The 24725-nt window shown below is 40.4% G+C and overlaps 1 protein-coding gene across 4 annotated transcripts in view; it reads right to left on the bottom strand.

Moving 5' to 3' along the window:
* FRYL (FRY like transcription coactivator) overlaps window positions 1–24725 on the bottom strand; it is a 201887-nt gene that overhangs the window by 38966 nt on the left and 138196 nt on the right. For all 4 annotated transcript variants that reach the window (XM_066632998.1, XM_066632997.1, XM_066632995.1 and 1 more), the window contains 16 exons: window positions 22560–22819; window positions 21177–21317; window positions 19766–19934; window positions 18518–18602; window positions 17421–17533; window positions 16181–16331; window positions 14702–14805; window positions 13611–13796; window positions 12464–12665; window positions 10846–10967; window positions 8649–8839; window positions 7613–7707; window positions 5896–6503; window positions 4988–5085; window positions 3082–3252; window positions 2266–2406 (listed from right to left, as the gene is read on the bottom strand). In XM_066632998.1, the coding sequence (XP_066489095.1) occupies window positions 2266–2406; window positions 3082–3252; window positions 4988–5085; window positions 5896–6503; window positions 7613–7707; window positions 8649–8839; window positions 10846–10967; window positions 12464–12665; window positions 13611–13796; window positions 14702–14805; window positions 16181–16331; window positions 17421–17533; window positions 18518–18602; window positions 19766–19934; window positions 21177–21317; window positions 22560–22819 (2837 nt within the window). The remainder of the gene's footprint in view (window positions 1–2265; window positions 2407–3081; window positions 3253–4987; window positions 5086–5895; window positions 6504–7612; window positions 7708–8648; window positions 8840–10845; window positions 10968–12463; window positions 12666–13610; window positions 13797–14701; window positions 14806–16180; window positions 16332–17420; window positions 17534–18517; window positions 18603–19765; window positions 19935–21176; window positions 21318–22559; window positions 22820–24725) is intronic.

The raw sequence follows: 24725 nt of genomic DNA, 5'->3' as shown, positions 1-24725 counted from the left end.
GCTGAGAGGACTTTGACTATATTGATTATCAACTTCCTTAATATTAATGCCTTCACAAGAATATACAATGTGCATATACAATTATAACTAAGTGCATATCTATCAAATGCAAAAAATGCACTGAGGTGAACACTGACTTATTTTCCTGTTTAATCAGGATTAAACCATTTTGTTGTACTGTAGTTTCAAAAGTTAAATAATAAACCTTTACTTGGTAATCTGAAATAATGGTATGTTCCAGGCATTCTGAAAACCTTCTGCAAAAACTGTAATACAGGTCCAGCTTATTTATACATGGATTTTTTATATACGGATTTGATTCAACACAAATGGCCCCTGCAAATGAGAAGGAATGTGCTGGAGAAGAGGAAAAATAAATCCCTTTAAAATCAGTTTAAAAAACTGAACAGTCCTTTAACAATAACCTCCTTAATATGAGAGAGAGAGAGAGAGAGAGAAGCAGGCTGACAATCCATCAATCCTCCTCTCTCCAGCGGACCCCTCCCTTTCCCCAGCACATGAAAGAAAGGTGATCATTTTGCATTGGGGAGGGGAGGGGCTGAGTGAAGCAATGATGGATTGTCTTCTTAATGACTCTTACATCAGGAAGGTCAGCAAGGCTGTTTTTAAATCACCAGGAGCAAAGAGACTTTGTTTCTTAAATTGATTTGCTATAGTGCGTTTTTTGTTATCCACGTGAGTGCTTGGAACGGAACCCACGCGAATAATTAGTCTCAACCTGTATCTTCTATGCATTATACTTTTGAATTTACCTATATTTCTTTTGAAAAGTTCTATGTTTTGACAGTTGATTATTTATTACAGATGAACAATGATACAGATCATGTTCAAAACACATCAATTATATATCTGTAGCATCTCCAATATTATCAAAGAACACTTATATAAAACTACATGAGTAGATTTGTGGAAGTTAGCATTCATACTAACTGTCCTTCCATACTGTCAGTCCTTCATATCTGCAGATTTGGGACCCACAGATTTAACACACTGTGGGGGAGGGCTAGACCTGAACTCTCAGAGGCGACCAAAGGTGTTCTCTGGTTAAGAACAAAAGAAAAGCCCCACAGGATCAGGCCAAAGGTTCATCTAGTCTAGCTTCCTATATCTCACAGCGGCCCACTAAATGCCTCAGGGAGCACACAAGACAGACCCAACCTGCATCCTGGTGCCCTCCCCTGCATCTGGCAATCAGAGGCAGCCTACTTCTAAAACCAGAAGCTTGCACATACCTACCATAATTTGCAACCCATGATGAACTTTTCTTTCAGAAATTTGTCCAACCCCCTCTTAAAGGGATCTAGCCTGGGTGCAGCCCTACCATCGATTTGTTCGATGGTATTATAATATTAGCCATCTTATTCTCAACATTTTTTCTAATGATCCTAAGCATGGAATTAGCCTTCTTCACTGCTGCTGCACATTGGCTCAGCACTATCGAGCTGTCAACAAGCACCCCAAGATCTCTCTCCTGATCTGTCACAGATAGTTCAGAATCCTCCGGTTACGTCCAGGAGGCTTTCTGAGGCATGCAGAGGCCTCTGCGGGCCTCAGAAACACCTTCGGATGTGACTGGAGGATATCTCTGATGGATACCAAAGGCCAACTGTACAGGTTGAGTCTCGATATCCATGAGCGTTCCAATCCCAGAACCCACATGGATGCCAAAAATAGCATTAAAGAAAATCCATTTAAAAACAATGTCCCTTTGCTCAGTGATTTAAAAACAGCCTTGTTGACCTTTGAATTGCAAGACGGAGGTATCAGGCAATCATTCTCTTTCCAGATGCTTAAGAAAGGTTTCACTTCAAAGCAGCGATCCCTCTCTTCAGCCAGAGCAAGGAAGTGATAATCACTTCTATTCTTTCACGCGCTCAGGGGGGAGGGAAGGGTTGTTCGGTTCGGAGTGAAGTTGTTCTAAATGCTTGGAGAGAGAATGATTGATGGATTGTCAGCCGGCTGCCCTCTCCCACATTAATGAGGCTATTGATAAATAACGTTTTTCTTTCAATTGAAAGGATTCTTCTCATCGTGTTGAGATTAAAATGCGAGTTAAAAATCCGTTGATAATTTAGGTTATACCTGTACTTGCACAATTATAATAAAACTACATTCTCCACTATTGATGGAACTCTAGATTAAACTCTAGTTTAACAGTATTTGGGTAAGCTCAAATATTGTACTTCTTTCAGTGAAAATATATAATTCACAATATTTTTGGGTCATGTGCATCAACATACCCACCTGAACATATTTACCAATGACTTTTATGATTTCCAGATTAAATTGCTTCACTGGTGCTGCAGACAGGTCAATGTGACTCAAAAGGCTGTAAATAATCTGCAGTAAAGATTGCTGCATACTGGACAAGCCTTTTTCCAACAGCTAAATATAAACGCATAAAGATGGCTTTAGTCGATTGGCTTCAAAATAGCACAACTAAACTTTACATTCAAAGTATCTTTGATACATGGCATGAAAACAAAGGATTAAACTTCCATTGTAAAAAAAAAATCCAATATTCTTAAAGTGCTTTTAACACCTTGCTTCTTACAGGATATCGGAAATGGGAATTCATGGACTTGAGATCAGTGTATGAGATTATCTCTCAAGTACAGAAAACTTTCCATAAAATGGATCCATGAGGCCCTAGTTAATACACTGCATTAGGATTTCAAAGTTTTACAAAATTTTTATGGGACCGTAGACACTTAATGTCTAGATGTGGAGAACACAGGGGAGATGAAGTAAATTTCCAGGGACAGGGATAGGAAAGATGAGAAACAAACATTCCATGTGAAGTGTTGAAGAAAGCCTCTCTGCCTTTTTCTGAATCACGGAAAGGGATCAGTCCATTTCTGGGCACCTCTAAATCAACAATCTGGACTATGATAAAGGTGGATGTTAGACTTTTGCATGTGAAGAAAATGTCTTACCCAATTCCATGCAAAACATTTAAGTAAGAGAGGGCAAAAAGCTCAGTTTTATTAGGTTTTAAAGTGGGGAAAAAATACCACAACTGAAAGTCACAAGAGTATGTAGAATAGACTATTTCATTACCTCTGCAAGGTATGTTACAAGATTAAAAGTTGTCTCTGAGAAGGAGTCATGCAAATATCTACACACTACATTAATCCAGTTAGAGCAGTCTCTGGAATAACTGTGTGTACTATATAAACTCATCATATGAGCCAAATTAGCAAGAGTTGGGGACTTCTCCTCTGCACAAACCTATGAAACAGAACAAAAAGCCAAGATATTCATTATCTGAACAACTACTAAATATAGTTTACATGAACTTAATGAAAACCTATAGGATTGCAGCTGTATGGTAATACTTGAAGACCAGGTCATAAAGGCTGCTTTCAGGTTTATATCTGATGGCTTGTCTCAGAAAGTCCGAGATTCAACATTAAGAGTTTGCACAGGAACAACAGTGAAATCTTTAACACAATTTTCTGTGAAATAAACCAGTTTTTGTTAACCTTAAATCAGAAAGTGACATTTTGTGTAACTAGGGACGGGTGTTTGTGTAGGTGGGGGGCACACAAGGTAACAAAAGCCAAGCACCCTAAACCAATGTCTATTTGTGTGATTTTTCTTCCGAGAGAGAGAGAGAGCGAGAGAGAAGCAAGGTTGGAAATTATGCAAACAGGGCCTACACAAAAGAAATATTGGTAGGAAGTACCTGGCTCATACACCTTATCACCTTCATAATCCAAGGAAAGGGAAAGTTGTTCCTGAATTGTGGACAAGCTGGATAAATATTAGAACTGGACCTATTTTTTCAGAATGAATTCCTCTTTTGAAAAAAATCTGCCTGTAGGCATTAAAGTTCCCATCAGATACATCTATTTCAAGTGGTTTCTGGTTTTGTGATATTTGCAGAAAGCTTCATTAATGGAGAAAGGAAATACTTATACGTTTAGGTATCAGAAAAATAAATACAGGGTGAGCCTCAGCATCTGCAGAGGTTCCATTCCCAGAACTCTTGTGGATGCTGAAAATGTGGACAAAGAAATCCGCTGTCCAACCCAAACAGAAACTCTCAGATGAGACCAGAGGTCACATCTGGGAGGTCGCTGGAGTCACGGGGAGGCCACATGCAGCTTCCCCGCAATTCAGAATGCCAGCCAGCACCTTTTTAATAGGGACTTCTGGTTTTTGTCCTCTGAGTGTCCAGCCATAGGTTCAGAACCTGCCGTGGGTTAAATCTATAAATAAAGAGAATGCACTGTACAGAGAGTAATTTAATTATACTTTAGCTCTTTGTTCAATGTAGTTTCTCACTAGTTTTCATTTCATCAGGCAGAATACTTGTATTGCTGCCCCACTCCTCCTTTTAATTGGCAGTTCAGTGTACAGGTCCCAGCTCTGTATATGCAGATTCAGGACCCGTGGTTTTAACTAAACAGCAGGTTCCGTACCTGTGATGGAGAACAGATATGAGTTCCGGAACGCAACCGGAGGCATTCTCCAGTTGCATCTGGGAGTCTGATGGCTGCGGAGGCTGTGTGTGGCCTCTGCAGGCCTCAGAAAGGCACTCAGAAGCATTGGAAGGGCCCTTCCAGTCTTCGCCCAAAACCAGATGTGCCCTTCCAACACTTCCATGGGCCTTTCTGAGGCGGGTAGAGGGAGTGCACAGCCTCTATGGGTCTCAGAACAGCTCAGGATGTGACTGGAACAAGGTTCTGGTTGCATCCAGAGGCCCTATTGGATCACAACCTTTGGATATAAATTACCCTTGGGTTTCTGTATCCACGGGAAACGATTTCAGTATGTGGGGACAGATCCCCCATGGATACCAATCTGTGGAATTGATTTTGATAGTGAACACATATTTATTGGAGAAGCAACAGTAAAAAAACCCAGATATTTAAATCAACTTTACATATTTGCCTTCACAATGGAAATGCAACATTTCTGACTTTCACATTCTGGATGATTTGTTTAAAATATTACACACCTTTGCTATTCTGTCAGCTGTTTCTTTGCAGAACTGAGTTGGGTTATCAAAATGTTGGATTAGATGAGGCAGTAAACATAAAATGTTGAGAGGAAATCCTGCACAGAAAGATAAGAAGCTGACTTTCTTTGTAATAATATCTGTACAAAAAAAAGGTTTTCTGACCAGTTACTTCAAGAACTAATAACTGGAAAAGCTACATTACTTTTTTAAAAAAAAGTTGAGTGAGACTTACAGCCCATTCCTGAGCTTCCAAGAGCTCACTGAAGCAGGGACTCCCAAGCAGCTATCGCTGTATCCAGCAGGTGCCGGGAAGCACCAGGAGTCTCCTCAGGGTAAAGGGACTTTTGTCTCCTTCCCCTGGGGAAAGCCCCAAGCCTTTGCAATGGGGCTTCTCAAGTCTGCGCTGGCTACTTTGCCAGCATAGACTTGAGAAACTCTGTGTTGGGCCTTCTGGCCCCACATGAAGCTCATGATCTGGCAGAGCTATGCCCACCTCCTGCCCTGGTTCCCTCCCCTATCTCAGCCTCCCCCGCAGCCTTTACCACTGCCCAGAACTCTTATCTAGCTCTGAGTGGCATCTGGCTGGCACTGGACTCAGCGCGGTATGGCAGAGGGCCAGCGCCAATTCTGCACAGGGTGTCAGACATTTGCTACACCCAGTGCCAGCAGTAGAACTCAGCACCAGCCCAGTTCAAGACTGGGCCATTAATTCCTTGAAAATCTACTCTATCAAGACATTACTACTATGTCTTAACATATTTCGGTTATTTGCTCTTTCAAGAACTCTACTCTTATGTTACTTCAGTGCTTTTTCAAGTCAGTCTTACATAGTTAATCAATTACAACATATTACATTTCACAATTCTATATGTATGAAATATACTACTTTTTAAAAAAATGTATACCTGCTAATTGGGAAGGATCTACCAATGTATGTTTGGAGACCATGATAAGTTTACCCAGTAGGTGAACTGTCATTTCTTGTGTAGAAACTGAGGTAAAACCCTTCAGGAACAGCTGCTGAAGCCCTGGAAAATTATTCCATTTTAATTTAGTCTGCATCTTTTCAATCTTCTCTCTACTCTCAGATTTATCAAGAGGCAAATGAACAAGAAGTTTGTTGAGGAGCCTGAGAGCCAAGAGGTATTCATATTCATAATCTGATTCTAACAAAGATGCTGCAATCCAAAATATGGTAGCCATCAGGTTCACAGGATCAGTAGTGGGCTGCACATCGTGCATTCCTCCCTCTCTTAGGGAGGAAAGGCTTCTAGTCCTTGCTAAGCTGCTGGAATGATTTATCCTTCCATCCATTATATCCAGTGTGTTGCTCCTCCGCCGATCACTCTTCCGATCACCAATTAAACTTGGTCTTAACGAGTTGCTTCTTGTATTAATGTAAGATCCTAAAAAACTGCCACTGCTAATGGGACTTGTGCTTAGATTTATCTGTCCAGTGCTTTTCCTGTTAGCTGCAAATTTGTTTCCCATTAATGGATCATAGTATGAAGCACTGAAATGGAGAGAAGATGGTATGTAAAAATGATATTTCATGTTCACAGAACAACAGGCAGTTAATTCGGATAATCTCCTTTGATTTCATATGACAAATGAGCAACTCTGAACCCATCTTAAAACCTTCACTCTTCTGACAACCCACAATATCCCACTATACTCCTGCCCATGCCCTTCACCAGCTCCAACACCATCAACTGCTCAAAGGCTTCCTGCTTCATCAATGACTCCATCCTTTCTCTCTTGAAGTTCCTTACTGGCTGGAACTGTCTACTAGAACACTTGCAAGATGCTTCTATATGTACTTTCAAATCCTTTCTTAAAACTCACTTTTCCTGCAGTCCTTTGCCACCATATCTTTGTCCTCTCTCCCTAACGTAACTACCAGCCCAAACCTTTGGGCTGTTGCTTCACAATACAGTGGCACCAAAGCAGCCACTGCTGTATATTGCGGGACCAGGAAAGCAGCCATTTGGATAAGGGAACTTTGGGCCCAGAAACATCTATGGGTCTATTCTGAGCTCCGCAGCTATTTAGCTGGTGCAGAACTGAGGGGACCCATGTCAGGTTCCAAACCCAGGAGAGGATAGGATTCAGTGGCATCTGAGGCTGCAGTCCCTGCTCCCTTCCGAGGCCTGAACCAACCCCTGGCATGCCCTCTCCCTGCCCGGATATCAGTGAATATACTTGGAAAGCCTTGACCTTGCTTTTAGAAATTAAGCAATTGTGTTTTGTATGCAATAGTACACATTTCAGTTGTTTTGCATACTTCAGAATACTTTGCCAGAAGGTGTAAAAGGAAAATATGTGGCTAAATGCTGTGCAAGGTAAAGAAAATTCAGTTTCCCAATTCACTGGCAGGTTTGAGCAAACTTTATGTTGGTTCTTGAACCTTCAAACAAGTACACGCAGTTCTATTTCTCTCTGCAACCATGACAATTAGGAACATCAAGGCCCACCCATTAACAAGAAACCCTTGTGTTCTCAAAATTCTGAATCAATTTTCAGGAGCTGCAGAACATGCTGCCATGTATAAAATTCAGTTAGCCCAGGAATTGCAAGCATCACTTTAGATACATAATAAAGCTGGCTAGCATCAGTTCTTACTGGGAAAGTGCAGTGAGAAGATCATAATGCTTCATGGTGTCTGCCAGTGTATCAATGGCCGACTCCAAGGTGAGAAGTAGTTCTATGACAAAACCCTGAGGGGAAAGCAAGGTGGTACACATAACAGGATTAAAAATTTCAAGAGAAAATTAGCCTTAGAAACAGATCGCAAGAAGCCAAGTTGGAACCCCTGCGCATATGGTATATTACAATGCATACCACTTTTTTTCCTAAAAGTCTTAAAATGGCATAACTTCCTCAACATTTGGTAATCTTTGTCTTTGAAAGTAATGGACTAACTAAATGAGAAACATAATTCTGTTGCAAAGATATGCATCCACATGTTACATACATAATCTAGTCCCCATCTATGTGGTGTTGCATAGTACACTATCTTATACTGTCATTTAGACACTAAACTCAAGACTGCTTTACAGGGAATTTCCCTACATGGAGAAAAAAGAAAAAAACAAAAACACTGTATGCCAAGAGCCAAAATTGTCTGAAACAGTGCAAATATTTAATTTTTTTTGCAATTATATGTCTCGAAACTGGCTCGGGTTTGTACGCTAGGAATATTAATCATGATTAACTGAAGTTAGTTATGATGACTGAAATGAATGAAACAAGTTAGTCATTCTAACTCAAGCTCCATTAATGTCAACAATACTTAATCATGACAGACTTTCCTAGGAGTCAATCCCATGTTCAGGAAACTCACATACATGATCCATGAGGCACATTTTATTCCTTATTATTATATGCTGGTATTTTAAGACCAAATATGTGAGACAGCTGCATATTCCGTTAGAATGCACAATATGGAACCAAGTCCTAAACACGGGTTCTAACATTAACAACCCACATTCGCATTAGCATTATTGTCAGTGTGACTTCTCCAAAACATTGGTTTGTATCCTCAAATCACCAGTTAAATGTTCATGCAAAATAATACACACAAACTTAAGCACCAAGTACAAAAAAAAAATTGACATGTTACACTTAAAACTGATCTTTTTGTTTTTAGTGTAAATACCTGAGCTTCTTCTCCTGCATCTCCAACAGTTTCTACAAGCCTGGACAGAATGTCAGAAAGTGTGGCTGCAGAAAGAGGTTGCTTCAGTGCTCTGAAAATCTGAAAGGATCTCCCAGCATAATGTCGAGAAGAGCAAGAAAGTGCAGTTTGTAGAGCAACTTCACTAAGATGGTGCTCCAACTGAAATCCAACTGCAAGATAAAGTGAATACTTATGACAGCGTGGGTTGAGAAGGTTTAGAATTTAAAACAGTACTACTTTGAAAGTAATCATTTGTGTCGCCATACACACTTATTTTAGCAAAATTAGAAGCATAATTAACTCCTATTTGGCTTTCTTTTCTTTAATTGAAAAATCTAAAGGTCCACTTGTAAATCTAAAGGGTCACCGTCATCTTATGAATGTGCCCATTCATTAAGATCTTTGTTAGAGGCCCTTCCCTGGGTAAGGTTATGAGGTGGCAACTGAGGAGTGGGTTTTCTTTGTGGCTGTGCTCCAGTTTTTAAATTCCCTTTCCCAAGACATTTGTCTGGCATGTATGTTAGTATTAGGCACCAGGTTAAAATTATTTTATTTGTGTTTTTAGTGAGTCATGATATTTTACATTTGTGAGGTTTTACTGCTTTTTTGGTTTTATTAACTGTTGCCTAATAATTTTTATGTTTCTGTATTGACATTTGAAATTTCAAAATCAGAGCAGTAATAATTTAAACTAAACATTAATGATAAACTAAGACAAAGGTTGGAAATTTTCAAAATAAAAAACTCTACAATAAGAGCGCCTGGTTAAAAACCTAAACAGAGGCCTCTTGGATCAGATCAAAAGTTCCATCCAATATAGAATACTGTTTTCCAAACAACCAACTAAATCAGCGTTTCTCAATGTTTGTCCCTTGCCGTACCAATTTGCATGGCCCATCTATTTGTCCCCTGCTGTACCAATTCGCATGGCCCACTAGGTACCACCAGAAATAACTGGTCATTATGTCATTGCCAGTTATTTCTGGATTGGGAGGCTAGAGAGAATACGGCAAACACTGGTAAGAAGGTCAGATAAGGTAGGAGGGGTTTTTCAAGTGCACAAAAACCAAACTAAGGGCCCAATCCTATTCAATTTGCCAGTGCCGGTGCAGCTGTGCCCATGGGGTGTGCGCTGCATCCTATGGCGGGAAGGCAGTCACAGGGGCCTCCTCAGGGTATGGGAACATTTGTTCCTTTACCTTGTTGTGGCTGCATTGTGGCTACAACAGTGCTGGAAAGTTGGATAGAATTGGGCCCTAAGTTTCCTACTACTGCTTGCAGCGTTGCACTGCTGGTCTCGCTGCCAGGCAGCGGGGGTCCAGGGGTCCCGTGTGCACCACCAGACATCATCACAAGTACATATGTGGTATGAGTACCACTAGTTGAGAAGTACTGAACTAAATGCATCTGTTAAGTCTAGAAGCAGGGCACTTAAGAGTCAAATCCTATTCCCTGCCATGCTATAGCATGGAGGGAATATAGTTGGAGGGGATGACCAGAAACCCAATGAGGGGTAAGTAAAAAACTCTACTCATTGGTAGGCTTCGTGGTGGTCTATGGGTCTTCTTGGACCCTTGATAGAAATATGAGAAGGAGGGGGGGGTGTCAGGTGGAAAAATGGGGGACAGAATCTGGTGTGTGTTTTTCCTACTGAGAACTCTTTCCAGCCCCCTCCCTGCTCTAAAACTCTCCTGAATCATCCATGCCATGCCCTCAGTTCAGCTGTTCTGTTTCACTGATTAGAAGATAATGCAAATTGCACCAACTCCAGGGCAGTCTCTGGCACCCCCAGAAGCCACTTCAGGGACACATCAAGGCCTGGGACCACCTCCCCTGGCCCTGGTGTGCCTCAGAATGCATTGCAGAAGCATTTGGGAAACACTTCCATGATTCATTCTGAGCTCCAACAGGGCCAAGGGATTGATGCAACTCGGAATTGGTTTCTAAGAGCACCAGTGACTGCCCTGCAAGTGGCACAATTTGCAGCATTGAGGTAAAGTGCACTCTTTAAAAAACTTTTTAAAACATTTCTCCAGAACACACAGATATCAGTATCTGTATGATGATATGGGAATTATTTGTTGCAGACACTGAGGAACTACCACATACAATAATATTTTTTGCAAGGAGTTTTAGTAATTGAAAATGTACCATATGATAACTTTTTCAAGCATACCTGAATTTGACTGTTTAAATACAGAAATAACGTGCTTTAGAAACACAGTTAACTGCTCAGCACTCTTTATATTTGGATTTTTTGCTGAAACATCTTCATGGTTCCAAAGTGGTCCTCGTTTCCTAGGAGGAGCAAAGAAGCAAAATCCCAATTCACTTGACAGATGTATTTAGATAATTCATTATTAGACAGAGGTTCTCAAACTCCTCAGGAGCTTGAGAGCTGAGGAAAGTGTGTGCTAGAGCGGGGATAAAGCAGAAACGTGATCCCTAGGATTGCGCTGATGCCAGGGACGAGGGGGGTTTAAAAATCTACCTGTGGCCACTGCCAGAGTCCTGGGGGGTCCAGGGAGCCCTGCACCTCCAAACATCTAAAAGTAGGACAAAAAAAAGAGGGCAAGTCTGGTTTTCATCACAAAACCAACGTGCTCCCCCTTTTGCTATTTTTAGATGTTTGGTGGCACAGAGATCCCTGCAGAGGGCTCCCTGCCCTCCTCCCCAGACTCTGGCACTAGCTACAGGTCGATTATAAAACCCACCTCTGTCTCTGGCAGCAGTGCAATCTGGGAGATTGTGTGGCTGTCTTCCCCTAACCCTTAAGGGGCCAGAGCCAGACTTCTCAGGCTGGGACATTGCGACGCCCCAATCTGAGAAACTCTGATGATTAGACCTTAAGGACATTCTTAAACAGTGCCTGGTGTATTTATGTAAAAGATTTCTATGCTCAAAGGGCTGTACAACAACAAACACTATGCCACGTAATTAAAACATTAAATAAAACCAATTAAAACAAAACATTAAAAAATTACATTGAATATAATCAATTAAATGTGCTAGCAAGTATTTATTAATGTACATGTGACAACAAGAACTGAATTCTAACACAGCATAAACAATTCAAAAAGGAAAAGAATAAACCAAAGTAAGGTTGCAAAAGTTAACAGTATAAGATCACAATCTAGAGAACTCAATGGACCAGATCAGGTCCCCTGTGATGGCCAAGGAGTGTTGTGAACATGCCATAAACTACATTTGTGCCTCTTCTAGAGCTGGTTTGGCTGGCACAGAGGCTGGGGGGGGGGGTAGGTTTGTGCCAGCCTGGACAAACCAGTGCAGGCGGTGGGAGAGGGCAGACCAGGAGGTGGATTGGTCCAGGGAGTGGTGTGGGACTGGCCATGGCACTGCAAGCTGAATCCTAACCCTTTTCTGGGGCCTGGGCAATCTAACACAGGCCACTCAGATGTGTACCAGCAGATCCAAGTAGCCCCATAGAAGGGGCTGAAGTGAAGAGTAAGGGGGAAAATATCCCCTTACACAGAGTTGCCATCCAGCTGGCACCTACTTTGCTCTGGATACAGTACAGGCCACACAACCTGGCTATTCCAGCGCAAGTTAGGTTTAGGCTGTAAAGGGCTTCACCTAAGAATGCAAGAAAAGCCCTGTTGGAGCAGATTACGGGTTCATCTAGTCCGGTATCCTGTTTCCCACAGTGATCCACCACCTTCCTCTAGAAAGCCTAGAAGTAGGAGATAAAGGCAACATTGCTCTCCCTCCACTACTCCCCCACACCTGGTATTTAGAGGCACACAGTTTCACACAGCTAAGTTTTAAAATGTTACCTGGAAGTAATAAATTCCATAAGGGATTTTATTTTTTCATCTTGCTCTCCTGAAATGTCCACTTCACTGAGAATAGTGCTATGCATGTGAGAAATGGCAGCACTGGTATTTCCTAAGCTGATGCTAGAAGAGGTAGAACTTGAACTGAGCCCTGAGTCGGTCATGGGAGAGGGCTGGTGATCCGGTATAAAATCATTAACACCTAGTGACAGAAAGACAACATTGTTTTCCATAAAATAAAGCACTGTAAAAAGTTATAAATATGGTAATCAAGATGGAACTTATTACTGTTTGTTTTTTTTTAAAAAAAAAGACCTACAACAAACAATTCTGTGAGATCAGCCACTCAATATTTATGTTGTATGGTTAAATACTGCCATCTGCTGAAAAATGATGCAAAGTGCTATGACAAAAATGATTTAGGTTCAATTTCATTAGGTATGCAGCATAATTTAAGTTATGAATGTGCAACAAAAAATGTCCAGTTAAATTTAGTATTTCAGTGTCACAATTATGTAGCATACAGCATCCCTTTCTATTTTTGTACAGCTGTACGAAGTGTAATAAAGTCCTTCAATCTTTCATGCTAAAAATACACAACCTCAAATGATTCATTATAGGAAATACAGATCAAAACAATAATCTAGGAAAACAGAATTCAAAGAACTTTACAAACTGATTTCATGTACCCAAGAGGATTGTGGACTTCTGTTTTTTAAACACCAATTCACTATCTCACATGGTCAACAGGTTTTGAAACAGAAGGAAGTTTCAAAAACAGCTTGCAACATGGCACAGAACATGGCACTCTGTTCTTTTTTTTAAAAAGTTCAAAAATCCCACTGAGTTCATTCAAGCCCCTGAGATAACCTAAAAAGTTCTTTGACTCCTGGTTTAGGTCTTTAATTAAAACTTAAAATAATACCTTAGTTGCTTTCTAGAAGGTAAATTATATACCAGTTCTTCATCTGATTTTTACTGCTTTTATGAACTGTCCAAAACCAACACATTTTTTTAATTGTTTGTGAAATAGCAAATTCTCCCCAATAGGCAAAAAGTATGTTTCCATGGACAATATAAAATTCAAAAATTTCACATATAGAATTGTTTATTGTTTTACATAATAAACCTTTTTCTTGAAAAGTACCTGTGAAGATGTAATCCAAATGTGCTGTTTGTTTGACAGTGAGCACCCGAGGTTCGTTAAACTCCCTGTTCCTGAGAAGGACAGAAGCCACAGACTGGACATTACTGTTGGAGCCCATCACTATCAATAAGTGCAATAACAGGCGTTTGCAGTGTTCATATACTTCAGGATGGTGATGGTCAAATCCTGCAAGCAACAAACACAAGTTACAAAGTTACACGTGACATTTCATGTGGTCTAAAGTATCATTGTGGACCTGAAGTTTATCACATAAAACAAATCAAGCATATATCTTTCTCATCCACTGTTCTGTAATATAATATACATGAGGGGCCTCGGTAACTGCAGGGAATCAGTTCTCAAACCCCCCACAGATGCCAAAATTTGCAGATAATCAAATCTGCGATTGGTCCCTTAAGCCCTCCATAGGGACCAGAACTGTGTTCTGGTCCCCTCTGGAGTGCTTTCTGAAGTTCACAGAGGCAGCGTGCATCTGCCCACTACCTTTTAGAGCTGAAAGAACATGACTTCTGGTTTCCTGAGGGAACCAGAAGTGTCATTTTTATGCCTTTTAAGGCCTCAGAATGCCTTAAAAAAGCATTAAAATGTCACTTCCTGTTTCCCTTGGGAAACCAGAAGTTGCTTTTTTTGACTCTATGAGCTATTCTAAAACATGCAGAGGCAGCGGGCGGACATGCACTGCCTCTCCGGGCTTCAGGAAGCCCTCCTGGTCTCTTTCAGAGGGTTCAGGTGGAGTGGAGTCTGGCTCAATGTGGGGCCAGGGGACACGCTTTGAGCTAGATCTGTGGATAAACAGACTCCACCTGTACTTTCAGACTTTAGCACTTACTATGCTATATATGGTTTTTAATTAATATAAAAACAGAAGTTTCTTCATTGTGATCCTAATTGTTGTCTCTACATTGCTGTACAATTTGCACATTACATTTGGAATTTTTTGGCTATAATTCAAATCTAGGATTGTTTTAACCCTCAAACCACCTCTTTGACATTAAACCTTACAAATGCAGAACCACAAACCAGTGTGTTAACACATACTGCTTCCCTATTTCAATAAAAAATGTAATTACCTATAAAAACTGCATGAAGCAAGAGATGCAAGTAGCTTCCCCAGTCAACCTTCACACTGTGGTCAATTATCAAGTCAGTCAACAAAATCACTGCTATGTTACACCTATGAGCAAAACAACTAGTATTGGTTAAGAGAACATAATACTGCATCTTTTAAGATCTATACAGCAATATTTCCAAGAGATTACTTTGTTAGTAACTTAGTTACAATTTTTTTTAAGTCACCACCAGTCAAAACAAATCTGTTTCAGGTTTGTTTAATAAAAATAAAAGATAAAAATATTGGTGATGATGCAGATAATGATTGAAGATATGTAAAGTACTTCTCACATTGAAAATATAATCGATAATCTTATAATTTAGCACAGTGGTTCCCAAACTGTGGGTCCCAGCCGTGGGTACCAACCCAATATTTGGAGGGTCACGAAGTTGACAGACTATGTGCATCATGGTTAAACAATCTGCTACCTCGGGAAGGGAGCACTATGAACAAATAACCTTTATAGCCACTGAGGATTGATTGGTTGGTAAAGCTTTTTTTAAGGTGGGTCCTGATGCTAAAAAGTTTGGGAACCACTAATTGTGAACCACTAATGCGAAACCACTATTTAGCAAATAATTCTAATTCACTGTCCCAAGGAAAAGAGGCATACAGATGGTGTTCAAAGCCAGCATAACATCAGAAAGCTTGCCAATGTATAGTAGCTCATCATTCAAAACAGTATCCTTTTCAGGTCAGGCAAGAGCTGTTCAAAAAAGCTAGGGAAAAGCAGCCTGATGGCTACACCCATAACCAGAGCAGCTATATTATACAAGGGGTTCTCTTGACTGGAGTTTTTAGAAGGCCATGGTTGAAGCACTCTGTTCTCTCATATGCTGCTGTGAGAACATTGTGAAGCATTAGCAGTCAAAAGCACTCTTCCAAGACATTTCAACTGTCCAACAAATAAAGAACTCCCACCCCAAAACTTTCAGCAGGCTAAAGAAACTTGACCTAATAACCACATTTTAAGTTGACAAGTATCTAAGGAAGAAGCAAGGATGGTAAGGACGCTCTAGAAGTGTCCTAATTTCTGCTTTATTAAGGTCCTATTAAAAGCTAGAATTTTGCAGGAAACCACATTCAGTACAGCTAGGATCAAACACAACCTTCTCCAGGCTGCAGAAGGAGGAGCTGGAGAGTCATACCAAGATGAGATTTTTCCCAGGAGAATAGAGTAACTAGTAAATGGTCCTCTTTCCAGACAGCGCTGTGGCGATGTCTTCTCAAAAAGCACGTAAAACCTAGAATCATGGGCTCCCTTACAAACATTATTTAAATAAAAGATCTTATCTATTGCTGAGGAATGAGGCACAAATCCAACGAACTCATTTCTATTTGGGGGTGGATGGGTGGGAAGGAATACTGTGCTCCAATCTCTCTCATGTGTACTGACAAAAGAAATGTGAGTCACTTCAGGTTTATTCCTATCGCTTACCTATGAAGAGACATGCCTGGAGAGGATGTTTCAGGCAAATAATCCACTAACGGTGACCAACAGCCACCTGAAGGTGGAAAAGGTAAAGCCTCCCCTTCATTGTGCTCCATCACTTTCAGTCGCCAGTTTGAATACAGTGGCATTGAATCACCTATCAAAAGTATTTATTTTATAGTTGAATATTTCAGTTCACTGCATTCATGTCAGCTGAAACAAAGTATTGTCAAAATATACATGCTATACACCTTGTTATTCCCCATATTGCCCAGTGTCATTTTGCATGCTAAAGAGAGCTTCATACATTACAACCCCCAGATACGTTGTATGCTAGGCTGGCATGATGGTACACAAAATCCCCATACTGCCACCACAATCACCTGCTCCTGAAAGCTACACTGAAAATTATGCTGGCACAACAAAGAGCATTGCAGCACCTTTTGTGGACTCTAGTCTGTGAACGTTTAATTACAAAATAAATGCGTTAAGTCTGTAAGATATTACAAGACTCCTTGCTAATTTTACTGTAACAAACATGGCTACCCCTCTGGAGACTTTTTTTGGATAAAAAATGAGCTGGCACAAAGAATTAAAAATGCTACAACTCCAAAGCAAACCACCACCAGTGCAGATGTGGCATTAGCACCTCCGAGTGGGGGGGGGCTGTGCATAGCCTCCAAGGGCCTCAGAATGGCCTCTGGAAGTTCAAGAAGGGCACTTCCAGTTTTCGGTCAAAAACCAGAACCTTCTAGGACCTCCAGAGCTCATTCTGAGGCCCATGGAGGCTTCAGGTTGGGCCAAATGTAGCTCAACAGGGGTTCAGAGGATCAGCGTTGAGCCAAATCCACAGATCAAAAATCCATGGATAAGTAGGCTCAACCTGCAGTTGAGAACACATGTTTGCCTGCTGCAAGCAAGTACACATTATTTCTCATATTCTCCCTTTCACAAACATTAAAAGAGGGGGGGAAATCACATTAGCCGGTGCAACAGCTGAAGTAGTACCATTTCCACCCCCATGTTAGCTAATGATAGGAAACGCCACCAAAACACAATAGAGAAAAATTTTGCATCATGAAGTATACAGGGTTAGGAACTTTGATGTGCCATATCTTCAAGAGAAGATAGATGTGAAGCAACAGAGAACAGTAATAGAGCTAGTCTGGATCAACCATGTAATGAATTGTCATGTACATACTTAATTTTTAAAACATGGATTACAGAGGGAGAATGAGAACATTACTTTTCTCTTCTTCATATGATCCTCCAGAACTGCTGCTGTAACGAGATTCTAGCCTGTGGTGCTGACGGTTCAGATTACTGTTCAACCCACTGTAGATATCTAGATGTATATAACTAAAGGAATAAAAACAGTGGTGTTAAGTATACCTCAGTTGCTTAATTTGAAATGCCCTCTTTTTCAGTGTAGCTATACAACATATGTAACTAAGATTGGTTGGCCCCTCAGTATTCATAGGGGATCTGTTCCTGGACCCCCCTCCCAGTGAATGCTGATATCCGCAGATAGCAGAATTTGCAGGGAAAACCTCAAGGACCTCACGCACACAACTGGAAATGCCCTCCGGTCATGTCTGTTCTGTAGCGTGGGGAGGTTGCACTCTACCTTCCCACACCTCAGAAGGCCTCCCACAGGCATGTGGAAATGGGATTGCCCTCTGGAAATGCCCTCCAGAAGACATTGAGGGGCTTTCCGAGGACAGAGGGACACAGAGTGTGGCCCCCCCAGATGAGACCAGAAGGCATTTCTAGTCACATCTGTGAGGTCTTCCAGATGCAGGATCAGCACCTGAGTTGAGTCAAATCTGCAGAATGAATATATATAATACCCTTAGAATAATTTTGTATAAAACAACACCCATTTTATATAAAAGTATATTTTTAAAATAACTTGATGAGGTTTCATTGGCCATATCAGGAATAATTGGAATACTTGCAGGCAAACAGTATAAGTACTAAGGAGGTATGAAGAAAGTTTCCAAATTGCCCCAGGAACAGTAGAATGCTGAAGTTACACATACTCTGTAGACTAAGGGTTCAATCTTAACCAACTTTCCAGCACTGTTGCAGCCAAGCCAATGGAGAGTGCACTGCATCCTGTGATCTACCCAACTTAAATGGGGTTGCCACACATAAAGCATCCTTTTTGGGCGCCAAGGTTTAAATAAGGAGTTAGAGAAAAGAAACATGATGATGTTTGAGTCATCAAATATCTCATCAACATATCTGATGACTCAAACAAAAATATCTGACTTGATTCACTGCATTATAGGGTAATAAAAATGAGAAATTTGTGTGTTACTCTTCTGAATTACTACTTACTTCTCATCAATACTATCTTTTGTATGCTTATTGTCAGGATTGCCATCTGCGGGTGCCACCATTGTATTGCTACTAGAAGTAGTACCTACAAAAATTCCAAGAACATAATATTTAGGATCATTAAAAGAAACAGCTTGTGCAATCTATGAGAATTCATTCTCTTCTGATTTACATATAAACGTGAACTGCTCATCAGACTTTTTGCAAACGGAATGCTATGTAAGAAATTTATACAAAGTACAGAAGGAAGATCACAGAAGCCAATGCAAGGATCAATACAACTAGTTACATTCATCCACAGAGACTTTGGATTGGTATTTCTTGAAAGCTTCCTCCAGGTCAAATGACAGTTCTTTGAAACTGGGGAAACTTTCAAAAACAGTTTACGATAAGGCATTGGCGGTATGTGACTGTGTGTGTATGTGTGTCTGCTGCCTGAAGTTAACAATTCTGCCAGTTGCACAGAAGCCCTTGTACAAGGTTAGGTAGTTTTACAGTAGTAAATACTTGTGTTGATTAACGTTTCTGAGGGGAAAGTCATAGTTTAACTTTTCCTCTTCTATTGATCGGCATTCTTTGAGAATCTCCAAATGTTTATGGAAAATTTAAGTTCTATCTTTATGAAAACAAATCTACTTTAAAATCCCTAAACTTTATAAAGGTTCACATGTTTCAAATCAGAATAAAATTCACATTTGTGATGAATGCCCTGTTTTTACCCTAATTTTTTTGCCTGTTTTTTTTTTTCTTTAATACTTCTAAACACTCAGAAGCTCCTGTGCAGGTTCAACAGCTTAAGAAACTGCTAGCAACAAGCATTCTCCAGCCACATGTAGATGTACATTCAGGTGTACAGTCTTCCATATTCTGCTTAGCAATAAACCTGTTTTCCCTGACACAGCTATGACAAAGTTCTTTCATAACTTAAATAAAATCAGAATTAACTCCTGTTTTACAACACTTAAGTATTTAACAAACCGGATTTTTAAAAAATTAGATCCAGACTGCAGATTCAGAACCCACCATTTTAACTAAGAGCAGGTTTCAAACTGTTGGTAGATGCCAAACCTGAGTTCTCAGATGGCATTAGAGAGGCTCTCTGGTGGCATCTGGGAGCAATTTCTGAGGCCCGTAGAAGAAACACTCCTCCTCGATGGGCTTCAGAAACCCCTCTGGAGCAGTTCCAATAGTACTTTCAGTTTTTGCTGAACAAATATATCCATTTAAGTACAGCCACAGAACTCTTACCTGAAGTGACAGAAGGGATCTTATAACTGGAAGTGATGCGGTAATATGGTGGGTTATCCATATGAGTGACTCCAGAACTGACTGGATCAGTAAGTTGCAGCTCACTAACCAGTTCTTCCAAAAGCTGCATAGTTTTATCTCTACCTAAATAAACAATTACTTTCTTCACCTGCCAAACACAAAATCACTAAAAATGGTAAATAAAATTACTTGGGCTGAAAGTGTTTAAAACTTCAATTTGAATCATGACATCATTTCAATCCTCCATTATTTATTTGTTTAAAAGATTTCTACACTGCTTTTCTGGTGCTCAAAGCTATTTGTAACACAAAATGTAATATATGATAATAAAATAGAAAAAAACAATTAAAACAATACATTAGCATTCAAGTTACAAAGGAAAACAGTTTGAATCTTTTCATTGTGATATTTTGCATATTTCTAACTTTAAAGCATTCTTTTGGTAGAGAGAAAACAGACACTCTAGGATAAATTTTTAATTATATGCCTTGATTTACAGCATAGAGACTGAACACTAGTACAATAATTTTTTTAATCTTCTATATACACGCAAGCCCTACTTATCCATATATTTGGGGCTCATGGATTTGACTCAATGTGGAGAGTCAGGAGGGCTTCCCTGTATCTCCAGGATGTTACCGGAATCCAGAAGGGAGGCCTTCTGAGACCCAGGGAGGCTGTGCAAGGCCTCCCCAAGTCTCAGACCTCCTGGATGCGACCTGACGACTCTTCTGATCACATCCGGGAGGTATAGAGGGTTGACCCACTGATTTAATTATCTATTGTATTGTATTGGCAACCTTCAGTCTCGAAAGACTATGGTATCACGCTCTGAAAGGTGGTTCTGGCACAGCGTCTAATGTGGCTGAAAAGGCCAATCCAGGAGTGACAATCCCTTCCACACCGGGAGCAAGTGCAGTCTGTCCCTGGTCTGTCTCCCTGGCTATGGGCCTTCCTTCTTTGCCTCTTTGCCTCAGACTGCTGGCAAAGTGTCTCTTCAAACTGGGAAAGGCCATGCTGCACAGCCTGCCTCCAAGCGGACCACTCAGAGGCCAGGCCATAATTATCTATGGGTATCAGTATACACAAGGGGTCCAAGAACAGATCCTCTGTGGATGCTGAGATCCAACTGTATATGTAATTTCAGTCCTTGAAATGTTTTATAGAGTGAAATTTTGAGAGCCCTTTAAGAATGAAAGCCATTCTTAAACAAATCAGGGAAGTACACATTTCAAAATGCCCTGCTGAATAAGGCCAAAGGCCCATCTAGTTCTGCATCCTGTTGAACAGTGGCCAACCAGATGTCTCTGGGAGGACCAAAAGGAGGCATACTGTCTCCTTTGCAACTGGTACTGAGAGGCAACAAAGGATTTCAGTGTCAAATACTTACATAAGGCAAGAGGCTAGGTTCACTATTCACTCCACAAATGCTGATCAAAAAATGCAGTATTATTTTCAGATTCTTTGGCCAACTGTCTGCTAGAGTAGTCCAGACGTTCTCAATCTCTGACCAGGCCATTTCATCACCGTACTAGAACATAGCATCAAGACATTATTTCTCATAAAGTTCAACAATTGTGTACTTGGCTTAAGGAAATAATTTACAATGAAATATGCTTTCAAATAAACAGTTTTTAAAAAGTTTTATTTAGCATTTTAAATCAACCTGTGCATAACTGAATAAGTAAGGGTGCAATCCTAACCCGCTTTCCAGCACAGAGGTAACAGCAATGCAGCTCTAAGGAAAGGGAACAAACATTCTCTTACTTTGAGGAGACCTTCGTGAGTGCCACCAAACTGCAGGATGCAGCACATGTCCAAATGACATAGCAATGCCAGTGCTGGAAAATTGGTTAGGATTTGGGCCTAAATCACATAATTTTCACTATAGTTACAGTTCTGTTATTGTACATCCTGTCTGGTGGTCAAGTTCAATGTGTATGTTACTTAAAAGGCACAAAATGAATACAAAAGTAAGAACAGATGATTGAGAACATGCATCACCACCATCATAGGCAGCAATTTTGTACATTATTATTTTATTTACCCCTGCTAACTGGTTTTACCCTGCTAACTGGGTAAGAGGCACTTTTTAAGTGGGTGCTCTTCTTTTATTTAGTGGGGGGAGAGTAACTGACCCTCCTCACCCCAGCACTGTCTTTTCTAGTGGCTGTTTGCTGGTGTTCTTTTGCATCCTTTTAGATTGTAAGCCCTTTTGGGACAGGGAGCCATTAGTTGTTTGTTTGATTTTCTCTGTAAACTGCTGTGTGAACTTTCTGGTGAAAAGCAGTATATAAATACTGTAAATAATAATTAATAATTTACTGTATTTATGAACCACCCTTTCATTAAAAAGTGTGTCCATTGTGATGTACAATTTTTTAAAAGAATAGATTCAGAAACGTTTGCTAATTTATAGTCTCAATATTTTCTCCTATCTGCTCTTTTCTCACTGCTCCCTTCAATCATAGTCTCTTTCCCCTCCACAGTCATTATGATAAACTACAAAGGTTTCTCCAGATTAATTAGGTATCTTAATGCTTATTAGCTGTCAAACATGTATGAAATCAAAAGTAGATTATACAAGACACAAAGGCTGCAATCCTAACCACACTTTCCTGAGAGTAAGCATCATTGAACAAAATAGGACTTCTAAGTAGATCTGGTTAGGATTGTACCCAAAGTTAGGCAGTAAGGTTCAGAATTTAGTATTAGGTGTGTTTCTGCAATCATACCACATCACAGATAATCCATAAAACCTGGCATATTTTACCTTTGCTGTCATATACATGAGGTTGTTTAAAACCAAAGCTGTAGCCTGTGGTGATCCCCAACCTTCTCCTCTTAGCCAGCGTCTGCTGTTCACCATCAGCTCTCTGTCCTTCAAAGAATCTTCTTCATCTTCATCTTGCCTTCGAATTGTGGGCAAAGGTTTCAAATCCACCAACTCAATATTATTCATCCATGGTAGCAAATAGTGCAGCATCACCTGTCTTCCAGATGGGTGTGCCATTTGAATCCTCTGGCTGACCTCTGTACTCAACAGTTAGGACACAAGCAAATCTAAGAGTTAGTAAGAAAAATGTAATTTGTGAAATTCAGTAGCATTAATCAAAAGACTGACACTCCCTTCAAATGGTATATTCTGTCGGCTGACATGAACAAACTGAAAGTTAAAAGACTTTGCATGCTGGACAGCATTTCAGAACAAGTCTGCATTCATGTACCACCAATCTATAGTGAAATGCAAAATTAAACAATTTCATTTGAAATGTTCCAGTCCTTCAAAAGATCTAGACATAGCAGTAGATAATTCTGTGATGTTTTACTAAACTGACAGCGCAATCCTAAGCATGCTCACTTGGAAGCAAGTTTGATCAATTTCAATGGAACTTTTCCAAAATTAAGTGCCCTTTGGCAACCACCTTTCTTATTAAGATGACAACTCTGGGTTGTATCCCTAGTCCAAATGCAGTGCCTTCTGCTCACAAGAAAACTGCTTGTGTGAACAGAAACTATTTAATTGTTTTTGTCTTCCCACTTGTCATATCAAACACAAAACAATAAAAGCAATAATAAATTCAAGACAAAACATTGCAACCAAAAACCAAAAAGCAGCATTAAGAACTTCACATTTAAAACTAAAAATAAAGCTGACAAATTAAAAGTTTACTGGAAAAAGAAGGTCCTCAAGAAGTTGTGAGAGGATGGCAAAGAGGGGGAAACGGAACCTTCAGGAACCTTCTGGAATGTCTGGTGACTAGGGAAAACATTGATATAGTGGGCATAACGGAAACCTGGTGGAATGTGGAGAATCTGTGGGATACTGCAATCCTGGGCTATAAACTCTACAGGAGGGACAGGCAGGGGTGTGCTGGAGGTGGGGTGGCCGTTTATGTTAAGGAAGGGATAGAATCCAGCAGAGACTGAAGGCGGGTCCGACTCCACTGTAGAATCTCTGTGGGTTACATTACCAGGCCTGTGGAGCGATGTACTACTGAGGGCGTAATATCATCCTCCAGACCAGAAATCGGAAGGGGACCTTGAAATGAGGAAACAGATCAGGGAGGTGACAAGGAGGGACAGGGTTGTAATCATGGGGGACTTCAATTATCCTCATATTGACTGGGTCAATTTGTGTTCTGGTCACGAAAAGGAGACTGGATTCCTTAACGTGCTAAATGACTGAGCAGCTAGTCACGGAGGACAGGTGACTCTGGATTTTTCAACTCAACTCAACAACCTTTAATGGCATAATAAAAGTTACTGCGACATACTTAAACATAAACGGTACAAATACAAAGCAACAGATAAATAATACACAGAAACCACAGGAAAATGCTCACCCAAATACCAATCAAGGCTTCCTAAAACTACTGTAGGTGAGGACTTTCGCAAGAAACTCAGCAACCAAAGTTGTAATTTCGTGCGAAAAGTCATGTAAGAGGAACGCAACAAGAAGGTGGGGGGGGGGGGCAGAATAACTAGAGAGAACAGGGCCCAAGATAGAACAACGGAGTTTACTGAAAGCTGGGCAAACGCAAAGAAAATGGGTGACGGAATCAGGCTCTATACCACACCAATTACAACGCCTTAGATCAAAGGGAACCCGAGAATAACGGCCATTCAACACTACAGAGGGGAAGATGTTAAGCCGGGCTAACATGAAAGCCCTCCTCTCGAGGGGGTTCACAAGAAGCTGAAAATAAGAATGGCTGTTAGCAAAGGAAGGAAAAATTCCATAACAAGTAGGGGAGCATACCCGATTTAAGTTGGAGGAAAGTTGTAGATGTTCAAACTCCCAAAGTCTATCATTAATAAGGGATAACGCCTGATCAAAATTATTATTGAAAAGAGAATCTAAAGGGATACCAATAGAGACTAGTTTAGAAATACAATACGCAGACCAAGAAGATTGAAAAGGGTCTTTAAGAGAATG

This window comes from Tiliqua scincoides, chromosome 6 (genome assembly GCF_035046505.1).
Source record: "Tiliqua scincoides isolate rTilSci1 chromosome 6, rTilSci1.hap2, whole genome shotgun sequence".
Classification (NCBI taxonomy): domain Eukaryota; kingdom Metazoa; phylum Chordata; class Lepidosauria; order Squamata; family Scincidae; genus Tiliqua; species Tiliqua scincoides.
The sequence above is the reverse complement of the archived record's forward strand: the minus strand, read 5'-3'. Positions and strand labels throughout refer to the sequence as shown.